Raw genomic sequence first — 13,631 nt, forward strand, 5'->3', positions numbered from 1 at the left:
TGAGAGCACATTGTAATCAGTGTCAGTGCAACATCAATCAGATCAGAGTAAGTCAGGGTTTAAACGTATGCGCGCAGCAAACATTGACACATGCACACCCCATTCCTCTTCCTAACGTGGTTACCTTCAGCCAGCTGTTAGTGCCCTTCTCCTGCAGGAGAACTGGCAGCACTGGAACATGCAAACACCAGTACAAAGTCTGACTGCTCAGATTGAGCTGTAGCAGGAGGAGGTTGAGTTAAGCTATTGGACTTTTCATTGAAGCAGCTGAGTACTCACATCACCTTGCTGTTTCCCTGCTGGGAGGTACAGCTTTTGCAGTAGAAGTAATACAACAGAATGATAAAAGCTAAAGTCACTGTAGCCAATTGCCCAATTAAATTTTAAATTATTGTAGTAATGTTGTGCAGAACCAAATTATTTTATAGTTCTTCTGTAATACAACAAATAGATTTTGTTCTGTGAAAAGGGATATTGAAATTATGGGAGCAGAAGGAAGAGGGGAGAAATCCTTTGAAAATTCCGTGATGAATTTGAGAATATCAGCTATATTAATCTGATACCAATTAAAACTAAATGATGGTTTTAATCACATTACATGCTGCTGTCCATCTAGGAGCTGAAGCTGCCCTCCTACAAAGGCCAATCTCCCCAGTTACATCTGAGAAGATACTTTGCAGATCTGATTGCCATTGTGAGCAATCGGTTCAGACTCTGTCCTGCTGCACGACATCTAGCTGTGTATCTGTTGGACCTCTTTATGGATCGTTATGACATATCTATACAGCAGCTGCATGTGGTTGCTCTTTCCTGTTTACTTTTAGCAAGTAAGTATGTAGCACCAAACTAACCAGAGCAATATAGGTTCTAGTGCCAAATACAAGGCGTGTCTTGATAGGATACAGCAGATAGGGAAATAAAGGGGTTATAAAAGACAGGCACATTAGTGTATATCAGTTTGGCCCAATTGGTAGAGCCTTTCTTTAGACTCTCGTTTTGACTTCTGTTGGCACCTGATGAAACTGAGGGGAGAAAAAACAAACTGTCATTAAAAACCAGTGTTTATAGTTGGAAACAGATTATTCTAAGGTGAACTTTTGGAGCTGTATTGTAGGAATAGAAAGACTGTCTTTCCAAGGATGTCTCAAAATAGGTAGATCCAGTGCTGGTAATGAGAAATTTGCATACCTGTGATAAAGGAAGAAATTAAATATACCATATGGAGGCTGCACTACACTCTGCTGATGGTGCTGTGTGGTTCTGGAATACTTCAGACTTCGTAAATTGCAATGTTTTTTAAGCTAGCTAAGGCTAACGTAAATTCTGTATTGTCACATACCAAATGTAATGCTGGTGAAGTACATTGGTGAATGCGCAGTACTCTGAAGACAAAATGAATTACAAACCCTCATTATGAACAGTGCTGCTCATATTGACCTCAGCTAGATTCTTGTGGTGTACATCCATCTTCCAACATTTGTGGACCCCTTTTAGATGTCCTCAAAGAGATATGGGTGTGGTTTGCTGGAAAACCTGCTGGCACTTGCTCTCAAACCAATAGATTCAGAGAAACAGGTCTTGGCAGTAGAACTGACTGTTGATTGAGTTTCTGCTGATCTGTTTCTCTGGATTTATTTTCATTTTCTTATATATCACATTGTAGCTCTACACCCTCTTCACTAGAAAACCAGAGTGCTGAGGTGTTAGCTATTTTTGGTATACTGCTTCCTTTCATTGCATCCCTTGTGTCCACCAATACAGCTATTCAGCAGAACAGTTAAACAAGAAAAGGGTTATTTCAAATTCTTCTGGGGGTAAACTTTGACTGGATGCCACCAATCAGCAATCTTCCCTTGGCAAAGGATGAGGTGCCGAGTATGAAAACCTTGCCTTAGAAACCAGTGTAATCCATTTAGGAAAATGGGTTGGCTTTGAACTAATGCCAGATTTTCAAATGAAATTAATGTTCTGAAGAGAATGATAATTAAAAAGAAACAAACTCTGCCATCTTTCATGACAAGCTGCAAGTAGAGCTCCGAAAGCCTGGAGTACTCACTTCTGAGCAGCAGTGTATGAATTGGTTCAGAAAGCACACACCGGAATGCTATTTTAAACTTTTGCCCTGTGTGGCTTAAACAAGCAGTTTAATTAGCAGTGCAAGAAGTTGGACAAATCACACTGTGGTGTATCTGATAAGGTTATAGAAGTAATAAGAGAAATTATTATGTGACTCCTGAAGCTTTTAGTTCTGTAATTACTAGAGTCTGGGAAACAAAAACTAACAGACTGGGACTGGTGTTGGATTAAGTCCTGTATAATACCTCCACTGTTGAAAAAAAGCATTCAATATGTTCAGTCCTGCAAAACTCTCTAAAAATGTGCATTTACAATATATATTGTGTAATACTGAATAGAGAGCGTAAGATGGAAAGAATTTGCAATGAAATTGAAATAGCACAACCATATGGCAAACTGTATGGAAATGTGACACTTGTTTCTCTTATTAATGGGCTTTCTACATATACAATTTTACTTCAGGCTAAAAACATACAGGCCTGACAAGTTAAAGTCCAAGGAAAGCTGAAGCTACTAGCAGTGTTAAAGTTGAAACAGTACATATGGCAGAGTAGGTTTTCAGATGCACATTGCTGAAATCCACTTGTTGAAATGCCAGAGCATATTATCAGCTATCAAATTTAAGTGTACCTACCATAACAGGCATTAAAAGCAGTCATGTTGGCTAGAGCTCTAATGAGTTTTAGAAACAAAAAAGGGATGTGGGGGCAGGAGGGTGATTAAAGCCCAATGCTGTGGTGTTGCATATGCCAAGTCACATCACAGTGGTATTTCATTGATGATGGGGACACATTATACAATCGTTCGGTGACAAAATCCTGCATATGCAGTGCCAGTGATGTCCTAATACAGCTTACTGTTGCTCTTGGCAACTGGCTTCTGCGTGCTAGGGAGGGAAAGCCAACAGGAACCATGGCACTGCGCTACATCCTACAGGGTGTTTGATGTTATCTGCTGAAATTGAGCCCTTTATAGTACATGCCCCTTTTTGTCTCTGATGACATCTTCCATTTGAGCTTTGCATCTGCAGGAAAGTCTTAAGCTTTTTTGACATAGTAGAATTGAAATATGACCAACACAGACGTTAGATACTATCTGTTTTATAGTACACTTATGCTGAAGCTTTTTTTCCCCTCCTCTTTCTGTTCACCTGAAGGTAAATTTGAAGAAAAGGAAGACAGTGTTCCCAAACTTGAACAGTTGAACAGCTTGGGTTGTATGACTAACATGAATTTGGTACTAACAAAACAGAATTTGCTTCATATGGAGTTGCTGTTGCTAGAAACATTTCAGTGGAATTTGTGCCTCCCAACTGCTGCTCATTTCATCGACTATTATCTTTCTATTGCTGTCCATGAGACTGATCTTCATGATGGCTGGCCAATGGTTTGCTTAGAGAAGACTAAGTTATATATGGCAAAATATGCTGATTATTTTCTGGAAGTATCACTGCAAGGTGAGTTACATATTTCAGGTAATCGCTCCTTTGTTGTCGTGACAGACAATGTCCAACTTAAATGAATCTTATTCCTTCTTTCTAGATCATGCATTTTTAAATTATGCCCCTTCTTTAGTCGCTACTGCGTGTGTAGCTTCTTCAAGGATTATATTGCGTCTCTCACCAACATGGCCTACCCGACTGCATCATCTTACTGCATACTCCTGGGATTTCCTGGTGCCATGTATTGAGCGACTATTAATGTAAGTTAGCAGCAGCAGCTTTTTTTTAAGCCTGTTTCCACATCTGTTGGTATGCTTAATTGCTGTTAGCACTGAAAGTAAATGTCTTCTTGAATTTCAATTTTTCTATTCTAAAAATACTTAGGTATTAGGTAATATTGTTAAGTAATAACTGTTTTGTTCTTTCCAAAAAAGAAAACCTTATCAGATCTAACCTCTTTCCTGTTCTTTCAACAAACAAACCTCAGGCTTGCATTTCCACTGAACATCTTTTGGCATGCTTTGAGAATCTGTTAAATAACTTATTCCCAATCTCTGTAGTCTGCTTAGAGAGGAGAAAGAGATAGTGAAGAATACTGAAGGCATAGCAGCTCCTACTTACTCTCAAGAAGTAGAGGAAGTTCAAGGGATGTTCCAAACGTTATGGATCAAACATGCAGACTGTTAGAGTGGCCAGCTTTGGTGGGAGGAAATGACCAGGAGGTTGTACCCATTTTTGCACTACAGTGGAGAGATACAGCTAACATCAGATAAAAATGCCAAAGAACGCCAAGTCAGCCTTACTGGGAGGGGATGTTACACAATCAGTTCTTCTAATCTAAACTTGAAGATCGAAACCTATGCCCACCATAACTTCTTTCCTCCTACAGAAGTTTGCTCTTGCCCAGATCTAAATACAGTTGTGCTCCATAGAAGCCCAGGAACAGCTGTACGTGGAAGAATCGCATCTTCTTTATAAGTGTGACAGTATCACCCCTGATGGCCTCTTTTGGCTTCACTAATGTGTGTAATGAAAAAGGGATAGTACCTAAAGCATGCCAAGTGCTGATGCAGAAGTGTTTTCAGTATTGCTCTGGAACACTTGGAGGCAGGGAGGGTGGGGGGGGCCAAAGCCTTTCAGTCATCTTTGCAGTGCACCATAAAAACTTAGCAATCTTTTAGGAGAAACTTGCGAGGGGTTGAACCCCAACTGTCTTCAAGAGATCTGCCCTGTATAGGCAGTACCAAGAAACTTAGATGATGTTAGGCCTGACTGAAGTGTGTAGGTGGCACCTGCTTAACCTCGGTATAAGAGCAAGAGTATGTCTAAATATATTTGAGACAGGTGTAAATCAAAGGGAATTCAGGTGAGCTAAACTGTCTAACTTAAGTACTGGCTAGGCTAGAAGAAAGGTGAGAGGAAGAAAATAAATGCATTTCCACTCCACGAAGAAGGATCCAATATAAATATACATATGATCTTTAAGTACTGTAATCTAGATCTTTAAAATCCTTCTGATATTATGTCTGTAAAACCCCTATACTCAATTACCCAACTTAAATGACCTAGAAGCAGCAAGTAAATTTTAATGTCAGGTTCTTGTGATCTGGCACTTTATGGCAGTAACTGTTGTCTGCAATCTGGCAGACTATTGCACTGGTAATTTCAGATACTGCTGTATTATTTGTATTGTACTTGGCTTTTATCTGCATTTTGTATTGCTATGAAATGAAGTGAAATGGTGAAAAGATACTGTATCCTAAAGAAACAAATTTTAAAGCCTTGGATGATTTTAAAGGTAGGCCAAAATGATTTGCTTTCTTTTAAAAAAAAAAAAAAAAAGCTTTGGAAGCTTTTAAAAAAATTGCACCATTTGTTAGAGTGCTCTTAAAAGTTAACTCAAAAGTGTTTAAACTATTTTAATATCTATTTTCATGTATTCTGTCTTCTCAATTTGTTTTAGTGCGCACGATAACGATGTGAAGGAAGCAAACAAGCAAAAAGGACAACATGCTCAGTCTACCCAACATACTGTATTTCAGACCCCAGCTCCAACTCCCCAGCAGGCTAATGCTCAACAGCACATACCGCAGTATCTCCAGACTCATCAGTCTTCATTACAGTATCACCATCAGACATCGCAGCAGCAGAACTGCCAACAGATATTATCATCTAATCATACAGCATCTTACCCACTTCAGACTTGCCCTGCTGCCTTACAGTCTAGTGTTCAGGCTCGAGGCCATGTACAGACTGGTGCTGCGATGTCACTAGCTGTTCCGCTAGAAGTGAAGCCATGCATAAGTGTCTCCTACAACCGGAGTTACCAAGCGAATGGACGATATTCCTGTATTACTCCCTGCTTTGAGAGGTGATAAGTACAAAATGGTTTTGTGCTTGTTTGTTTGGGGTGGGAAGTTGTGTTGAGGGGAATTGTTTTGGGGTTGGTTTTTTTTTTTTTGTTAAACCTCAAATAAGTTTGAGGGCAACAAACTGAATTTAAAAAAGAAAAAGTGTCTTTCCAGAAAAAAGCAACTGGATTGGCAACCACTACCATAGCTCAAATACAGACTGCAAAAAATAAGCACACAGAAAACACCCTCTAAAAAGAATGTGTATACCTGGGGGTAATAAGTCCTTACTCTGGCACTCAGAATACTCTGTGCTTTTAAGGCACATCTTTGAAACACTAGTCAAAAGAAAAATAGCTGTGGACTAACTACAGGCTTACCTTTTAATGAAGGAGATATGCAGTATTATTTTGAAGACATTTATGTAATACCACCAAACAGTATTAAAACTTTAAATTTACTGAAACTTAAGAATCCATTGAATGCCAGACTTCTCCAAATGCATGGGGACCACACGAAGAAACAAACCTCATCTGGCTGACTCCATACTCTTGCCCCTTTTTGAGCACTTGCGTTGGACATTTGCTTTAGGCTGAGGCATTTGAGTTAACTGGTATTTTGGCTAGTTTTTAAGTTTTGTACCTCACAGGATAAACACTATGTTTTTGTTTCTTTTCTCTTCCCTATCCTTTTTATGTTTAAAGTAACTCTTTCTTTCATACTAACTCAGGGAATTTTCTACTCATTACTCTGTGCTGCTGGTTTGTACACTTCATTGGGTATAACTTGAGGGAGGAAGGTAGAAGGGGGAGAGAATGTAGCAAGTGGCTTTTCTTCAGGGCATCTATATGCGGAGTACCAAAGGAATATGTTAGTGTTCACAGACTGTAGATGTGAACTGCTGCCCAGCAGTATGGTATTGAGTAACTGAAGAAGAGAGAAAGTTTCAGCTGCATTTGTACTGTACCAGAACTACTACCACGGCTGTGATTCCTCTGTGTGCACATATACACACACGTGTTGTTAACCAACAGAAAGTGTCCTCCCATTGTACTGACAGTATTACTTGTGCAAAAAAAGTACGGTTAAAAAGAAATCCAGTTCTGTCAGGCTTATAGTGGAGGGAAATTCTCAGGTAATAGTGGGGCAACTTTTTCTTCTACTATTTGGGAGTTCCAGAAGAAAAGGCAGAGATTTACTCTTCTAAATGAGTGGATCAAAAATATATTGCAGAGTGAACTGCTTTATCACAATTAAGGTGCTAATTACAGAACTTGAAGGAATTACACTATCTGCTGTGGAGTGGATAGTCTGAGGGTAGAAAGCTTCACTCATCCAACTCTTGGATGAAAATGGTGGTAGAGATATTAATGGAGGACTTTTTATTTTTTTATTTTTTTTTTAATCTAAGAAGATACCTGACTTTCTCCTGTGATAGAATACAGGAGGAAGAGACATGGATGACAGGATTCTTACTACTTTAAAATATCTTTATAGTATGTGGGCTTAAGGCTTTTTTGTTTGTTTTATTTGTTCCTTTACCACCACCTTCTCCCCGTCTTAGTGGCAGCACTTAAAATTGTGTACCATCTAATGACACTGAAGTATTGTGAATCTTACAGAGGCTGTTTTGAAAGTAGGGGCAATTAAGATACATTACCAATATAAAGATGAAGGCTTTATCATGGGAGGGGGGGCCTTACCATAACATTCAGAATGGAGGGAGGACAGCTGTGTTCATTCTTTCTGGGGCTGAATGATGACATGCTACAAAAACCTATTTATTGTTGAGGAGAAGAAATCCTGTTTCTCTTTGGTTTTGTTTTGGTTTGTTTGGGTTTTTTTCCTCAGAAATCACAATTTTTGTTGTGGGCTTTTGTAGCACATACGTGCAAGTCAAGAGGGATAGGAGGGTGGATGAAAGAGATGACCCTCCCTGCTTTATGCTAGAGAATCAACTTTTGAAATAGACATAGTGTGGTCAATTCTTAAAGGGCAAGTTGGTTTGGTTTTGGTTTTTTCTCTCCTCTCTTCATCTCTTAATGAGTATTTCCCCATGTCTGAGAGTAGTGTTAAGTAGAGACTTTCCACCTCATAAGATGCCATGCTTTTTATTCAGCATTGTTACCTATTTTAAGAGGGAAAGGGACTTCTTTCTGCAGTTTCATTTTGTTGCAATGCTATATCCAAGTCCTCAGTGCTCTAACTACCTCTGATGCTATGAATGTACAGTCTTGTAACAGACCATGACTTGAAATAACAGCAGATGCCTGTAGCAATTTTTTTGTAAAATCTTTAAATCAGCTAACTTATCATCTTTATTTGTGACACAGCAGTATAGGCTCTTCTTTTTTGGGGTATTAGTAAATTTATCCCATAGGCATTTGATATATAAAAATTTAACTAATACTTAACACTGGAATGAAATGGGCGGGGGGCTTATTCAGTTAGTTAATACTGCAAATTTACATTTAATAGGGTGTTTTTTTATTTGACTATTTTAAGACATTAGGTCAACTGTAAAAAGATCCACTACATACTGTTTGTTTTTAATTTATTGTTTAGTTGTATTTTTTCTGACACTACAGCTGCATAATGACTACAGAGAAAATGTACACTGAACAGTTTCAATATATTATTTAAAAGGGCTTTACCAGTGTACATTAGAAATACACTGTTCTTACTATTAGAACCAAAATGTGTTTTTTATGGCATAAATAAGAATGGTGCTCCTAGATGCAAAATGTCCGAAACAATGGAATTGTTGTGAGTGCTATGCATTCAACTTATTTTTAAAAATAAAACTAGTTTTGAGTAAGAAGGCTCCAGTGTGTATTATGCTTTTGTGTGTGTGGCTTTTTTTTTAAATATGTAAACTGACCCTAATCTGTCTTGCAACATCTCTGTGTATGGGCTGAAGATGTAAGGACTTTCTTCTTTCTCCCCACTCTTTCTGTGACACTATAATAAGCTTCAGGAACAATTAAAAAAAAAACAAAACAGGAAGGAAATCATGCAGGAAGGGGCTTTAAAACTATCTGTACCCACAGCAAATGCTAAACATTGTACACTTCAACAGTGTGTCTAGTGCACAGCTGTAACAAAGAAATCAAGAACAAAAGAACTGTAGTAGTACAAGAGCAGGGAGTGAATTCATTTTGTTCTCATTTAAAAAAAAACCCCACAGTGATACTGGCAGTCCTGTATTTCTAATACTAGAAATCATTTAGGAGATGTTGGAATAGCCTTTTGTCAACAGCTATAAGCACTTAGATTATTTACAATAGCTGTGAAGGCTTAATCATGCCAAAGGCAGCATAAAATCATGTGATGTACCCTAGCAAAAATATTTTTGGATGCTTGCAATTTCTGATAATTGCTCCTCACTGAAAGAAATTCTAGTTGTTCTTAATAATGTGCACATTTCACACTTGTAACAAGGCTATGCAATTATTGCTAGAGCTCCAAAAGTTAAGTAGGTTGCATAGAATTTAATTCTTCTAAAGTTAGAAAATGAAATTGTGATGTCTCTGTCAGCTTGCACCCATCCATTTAGGAATAAACTCTGATTGTGAAAACGCTTCCAGAGGGCCTAGAGCCAGAGGGAGAGCAAGCTCTACTCTGTCCCACAAAGGAACAACAGCAATGCTCCAACATGGTGGTAGCATGCATATTACATGGATACTTAGATCTAGAAAGTTTTGTTCTCACCCTTAGGGCAGCAAAGAAGTTCATCTAGACTTCTTGAGATCAATTTTTTAATATTTTTTACTGTAATTATGGAATAGGAACTACCCATGATCTTTATAAGTCTCTAACAACTAAAAGGACTACCAGCTACTTTTCAATATTTCAGTAGAAGTCACAACTTCAGATTTTAAATTGCAAGTCAGAGGATTTTTGTGTTTGTACATAAAAAGAAAAGCTTTATCTCCACTTCCCATGACCCAGGTTCATTATCTACATTAAATATGAGGCTATTTATATTCTTCCATTTAGCTTAAGAGATGAAATTTAAAGTTAACAGTTTAGTGACTGGCACATCACCAAAAATATTTGCAACTGTAATACTGCTATTAAGAATATGTAAGGCAGAAAGTAATGTAGCATCCTCCCTTAATAATTTATTAGCTCTACATTCTGAATGTTCACAGGAATAGAAGTCTCTTGAGTAGATAAGGCCTTATCTGACTGAACACAAGTACCCAGTTAGTCTTACTTTATTACGAGGTTGTCAACAGCAACTGTTAAAAACACCAAGTAAAGTGGCAATAACAAAACACACACTTATTTTTAGTCCCCATTACAATGACATTTTGGAATTTATGACACAAGCACATACATTTATGAAGTTTAAGATTTAATTACAGAGAAAGAACAAAATGTGTAATGTAATAGATGTCTATAACTTCAACAAACAAGATATGCATTCTGACAAAGGAAAGCATTTGCTACTAAACATTAAAGAGAAAAAAACCAATACTTAGAACTGAATAATTAAAGAGTTACTGCATAGAAAGTAGCTCCAGGTTTTCAAAATTCTCAGTGCAGCCAAGGATGTGGGCTTCTGCTGCCAGTCCTACCAAAAGAAGGGAGTCTTAAGGAAGACTTACAGGTATTAAAATTGCAAACCTGAGATTCAGTATTACAATGTTCAAATTCACCAGTGCAAGTCAGTTAAATTGCTATCAATCACACCTATTAGCTGGTATACGCATTCTAAAACTGTTTAGAAATATTACTTGTTTTTCTTTGAACATTTGAATTTACTCTCCTGAAACAGCAAGACAAAGGAACACTTCCATAAAACAACCCATTAAAGCTGTCTTAAAAGAAAGTATGCATTTTCCATATTCTATGAATCATTTAAGAGACCACTCTGAGGCTATATATTCTTTAGGAATTTTTTCATGCTAATCAGTCATTAATTACTAGGAGATTTATAGCCATTAGAACGCAAATTTATAGTTTACTCTGCAGATAACATATAGTTAGAATCTTCCTATAACAAAATAACACACTGGCTTATTTCTTGCAGTACTGAAAAAGTGTTATGGTCTTGTTACGTTTTGCAGCAAAAAGCTTCATTTCCTAGTTTTCATTCCTTATCTAGATGATTGTTGTCGGTCCCTTCCAACTGAAATATTCTAGTCTATTATGTTATTCCATGAGAGGTAAGCAACAGTAACTTTGTTTTTTAACATTATAACTAAAGGATACTTATTCATGATTGATCAGAGAAACTAAGTAGACTCACAAAACCAAAGCTAAGCCTTTTAATATATAAAAGGTGCTCTACTATACGTGCAACGCTTGTAGTTTAAATGAAGCATTCTGCAATTACCTTCTATGGACTCCATCAGTTTATCTGCTAACCAGGCTCTTTCTTGTCTAGAATTATTTTCTGCTTAAACACCTTTTTCTATGGATCTTCAGGTATCTAGGTATCTTTATCATATTTAAGAAAACAAAGAAAGATATGCAAAGTGTTATTTAGAAATTTTCAGAAAATTAAACCAGACAATTGAATAGAAGTAACTGAAAATTATTGTACATGTATTGACACATTGGCACTGTTACACTATGGATGTTCCGGTACTCGAGCCCAGCAGACTGAGTACTTTTAAGACTTACCCTCCCTTCAGTTTGACCTACGGATTTGTTAATGGGACTCCACAGCAGAAGAGAAGGGCAAATTGTGAATCTGCCTATTGTTAGCACAACGTTGTCAAAGATTTTGCCAAATGGTGTTCTGCTTTACCCTTTTCTACAGACATCAACTATATGCACACTTGCATTCCAACCACTTATCGACTGTGTTACTTAGAGAAGAGGTTTCTAGTCGTTTTGTTTGTTTTTAAAACACTGACAACAGTAATGTTTTACTAAGCATTGCAATGTGTTTAGATGTGTAGATTTTGCAGGAGGGTAAATGGCACTCCAGATGGCATCACTGCAGATCTCCAGAGATGGAGAAATTTTTCAGAAATGCCACAGAGACTGAGTTTCCAGAGAAAATGCCTGTATTTTGGAGAGCGGTTCTATGCTTCTGGCCTTGCATCATCTCTCAGTGCTCATATCTTATCTTAGTGCTTGTTCACTGTGGCGCAATAAGGACAATCTCCAAGGACTTGGATATTCCATACCCTTCCAGCAGAGATTATGAATACCAAGAATACTATCTTTGTTGACAGATGAAGGAGTGTGTAGCCATGCATCCAAAAGACGGTCGAATAACAGATGTGAAAATAGGATAAGATTCTACTGGGAAACAGGTTCTCTACTAGTAGAAAAGTCCCTATCAGGCCTCTATACCTCGGTTCAGATTACGTGCTCTAAAGGGATCCTCCCTCAACACACAGAGATGGTTTTAAGTCTGTTTTGAGAATTTCTTGTAAAGTTTCCTAAGACTTAGGAGAACTAGTTGGTAAAAAGGTAGCAAGCATGCAGCAGTATGCCTAGGAGACCACAAAGGCGAGGATATATAATTTTTTTCCACTTCCTCGATCAACTAGACTGCGAGAACACAAAAGTAGCTTGGAAGCACTTCCATCGCGACTTTCTCTGAGACTGCTGCCTGTTTTGTTTGTTTCCAGAAGCCATTCCCTGTTTATATCTTCCTGTTTATACTTATGTTAGTACATCCAATGGTTTATATTCAGCAGGAAACTATTCCATCTCCCTGCTGATTTAACCCCACATTCTTACATTCTCTCCATTGACGAAGCAGTCAACATTCTGGAGGGGATAAAAATATATCAAACTGCTTGTAACATACCCCCTTGTGATACTGCCCCATTAAGAGATTCCAAAAGAATTTTTCCCCCTACGTTAACACAAAATAGGTATCAGGAATGATGTACACTTCCAGTGGAAAAGAAAGTAAAAAGGCTATTTAGCGTTCTTACATACTTGCAGCAAGACTATAACACACAGGTTTAAAGCAGCACTTTCTTCTGTAGCCTTTTACAAATTGTTCTGTCCTTTGAAAAAGGTGCAGGACAACTCTGAATGATCAAAGTCTATCATATGTCAAAAGAATTACAGCACAAATTACAGCTGTCTCAAATACTAGTATATGTTGAAAAAACAGGATTAAAGGCATCAGCTTCCTTAAGTATTTAATTTTACCCCACATACAATTGCAGTGACAGTAGTGACAAACTGAAAAAAATGGTATTGCTTAAAGAAGAATCTAGTAAAAGCAAACAACAAAGTAGTGCAAAATAATAGGACAGATGTGGTAAAAAAAATCATCTCTCCATTATTTAAAAAAAAGAAAAACAAGGAACATTTAGTGGAATTGAAAGGCAATGTATTTAAATACAAAATTAACTAGAACAAATGATCACAGCTTTCAATGAGGACAAGAGCTTAGCAGGATTTTCAAGAGATTAAGCATTTACGTAGCTAATGAAATAATTCATGATTTAAGCCAAATACTAATAGAGGCAAGGAAGAAATATCTCAATGCAAATTAGTCAATAATTGTCTATGACAGGATTTCTTGCACCACCCACTTAATGGATCTGACTAAATGCAGAAAGCGGAGGACTTTCCTAGACTTGATTCAGTAAAGCAGTTACTTTCCAATACATTTTCCTGGTATAATAGATGTATATCTGATTCTGCTAAGCATTTCATATGCTGTATGCTTTTCTTAGGCACAGAAGTAAAAATGTGCAAACATTTAATGAATTAAGGACTTGCTTCTAAAACAGACATTCCCAAAAGCACCCATGCTTTTTTCCCCAAAAATACAG

The 13,631-nt window shown here is 37.5% G+C and overlaps 1 protein-coding gene across 10 annotated transcripts in view; it reads left to right on the top strand.

The window, feature by feature from the left end:
- The window catches only part of CCNJ (cyclin J), a 29,092-nt gene that overhangs the window by 1,860 nt on the left and 13,601 nt on the right, over positions 1 to 13,631 (top strand). For 5 of the 10 annotated variants that reach the window (XR_008577946.1, XM_054832618.1, XM_054832619.1 and 2 more), the window contains exons 3-6: positions 617 to 827; positions 3,233 to 3,532; positions 3,618 to 3,777; positions 5,481 to 5,888. Coding sequence is in view for 9 of the 10 variants with exons in the window: in XM_054832618.1 (XP_054688593.1) it covers positions 617 to 827; positions 3,233 to 3,532; positions 3,618 to 3,777; positions 5,481 to 5,888 (1,079 nt within the window). In the remaining variant the exon portion in view is untranslated. Of the gene's footprint in view, positions 1 to 616; positions 828 to 3,232; positions 3,533 to 3,617; positions 3,778 to 5,480; positions 8,684 to 13,631 lie in introns of those variants that run through there. The other 5 variants (XM_054832622.1, XM_054832621.1, XM_054832623.1 and 2 more) reach the window with 4 other exon arrangements.

Source organism: Grus americana, chromosome 7 (genome assembly GCF_028858705.1).
Source record: "Grus americana isolate bGruAme1 chromosome 7, bGruAme1.mat, whole genome shotgun sequence".
Lineage (NCBI taxonomy): Eukaryota > Metazoa > Chordata > Aves > Gruiformes > Gruidae > Grus > Grus americana.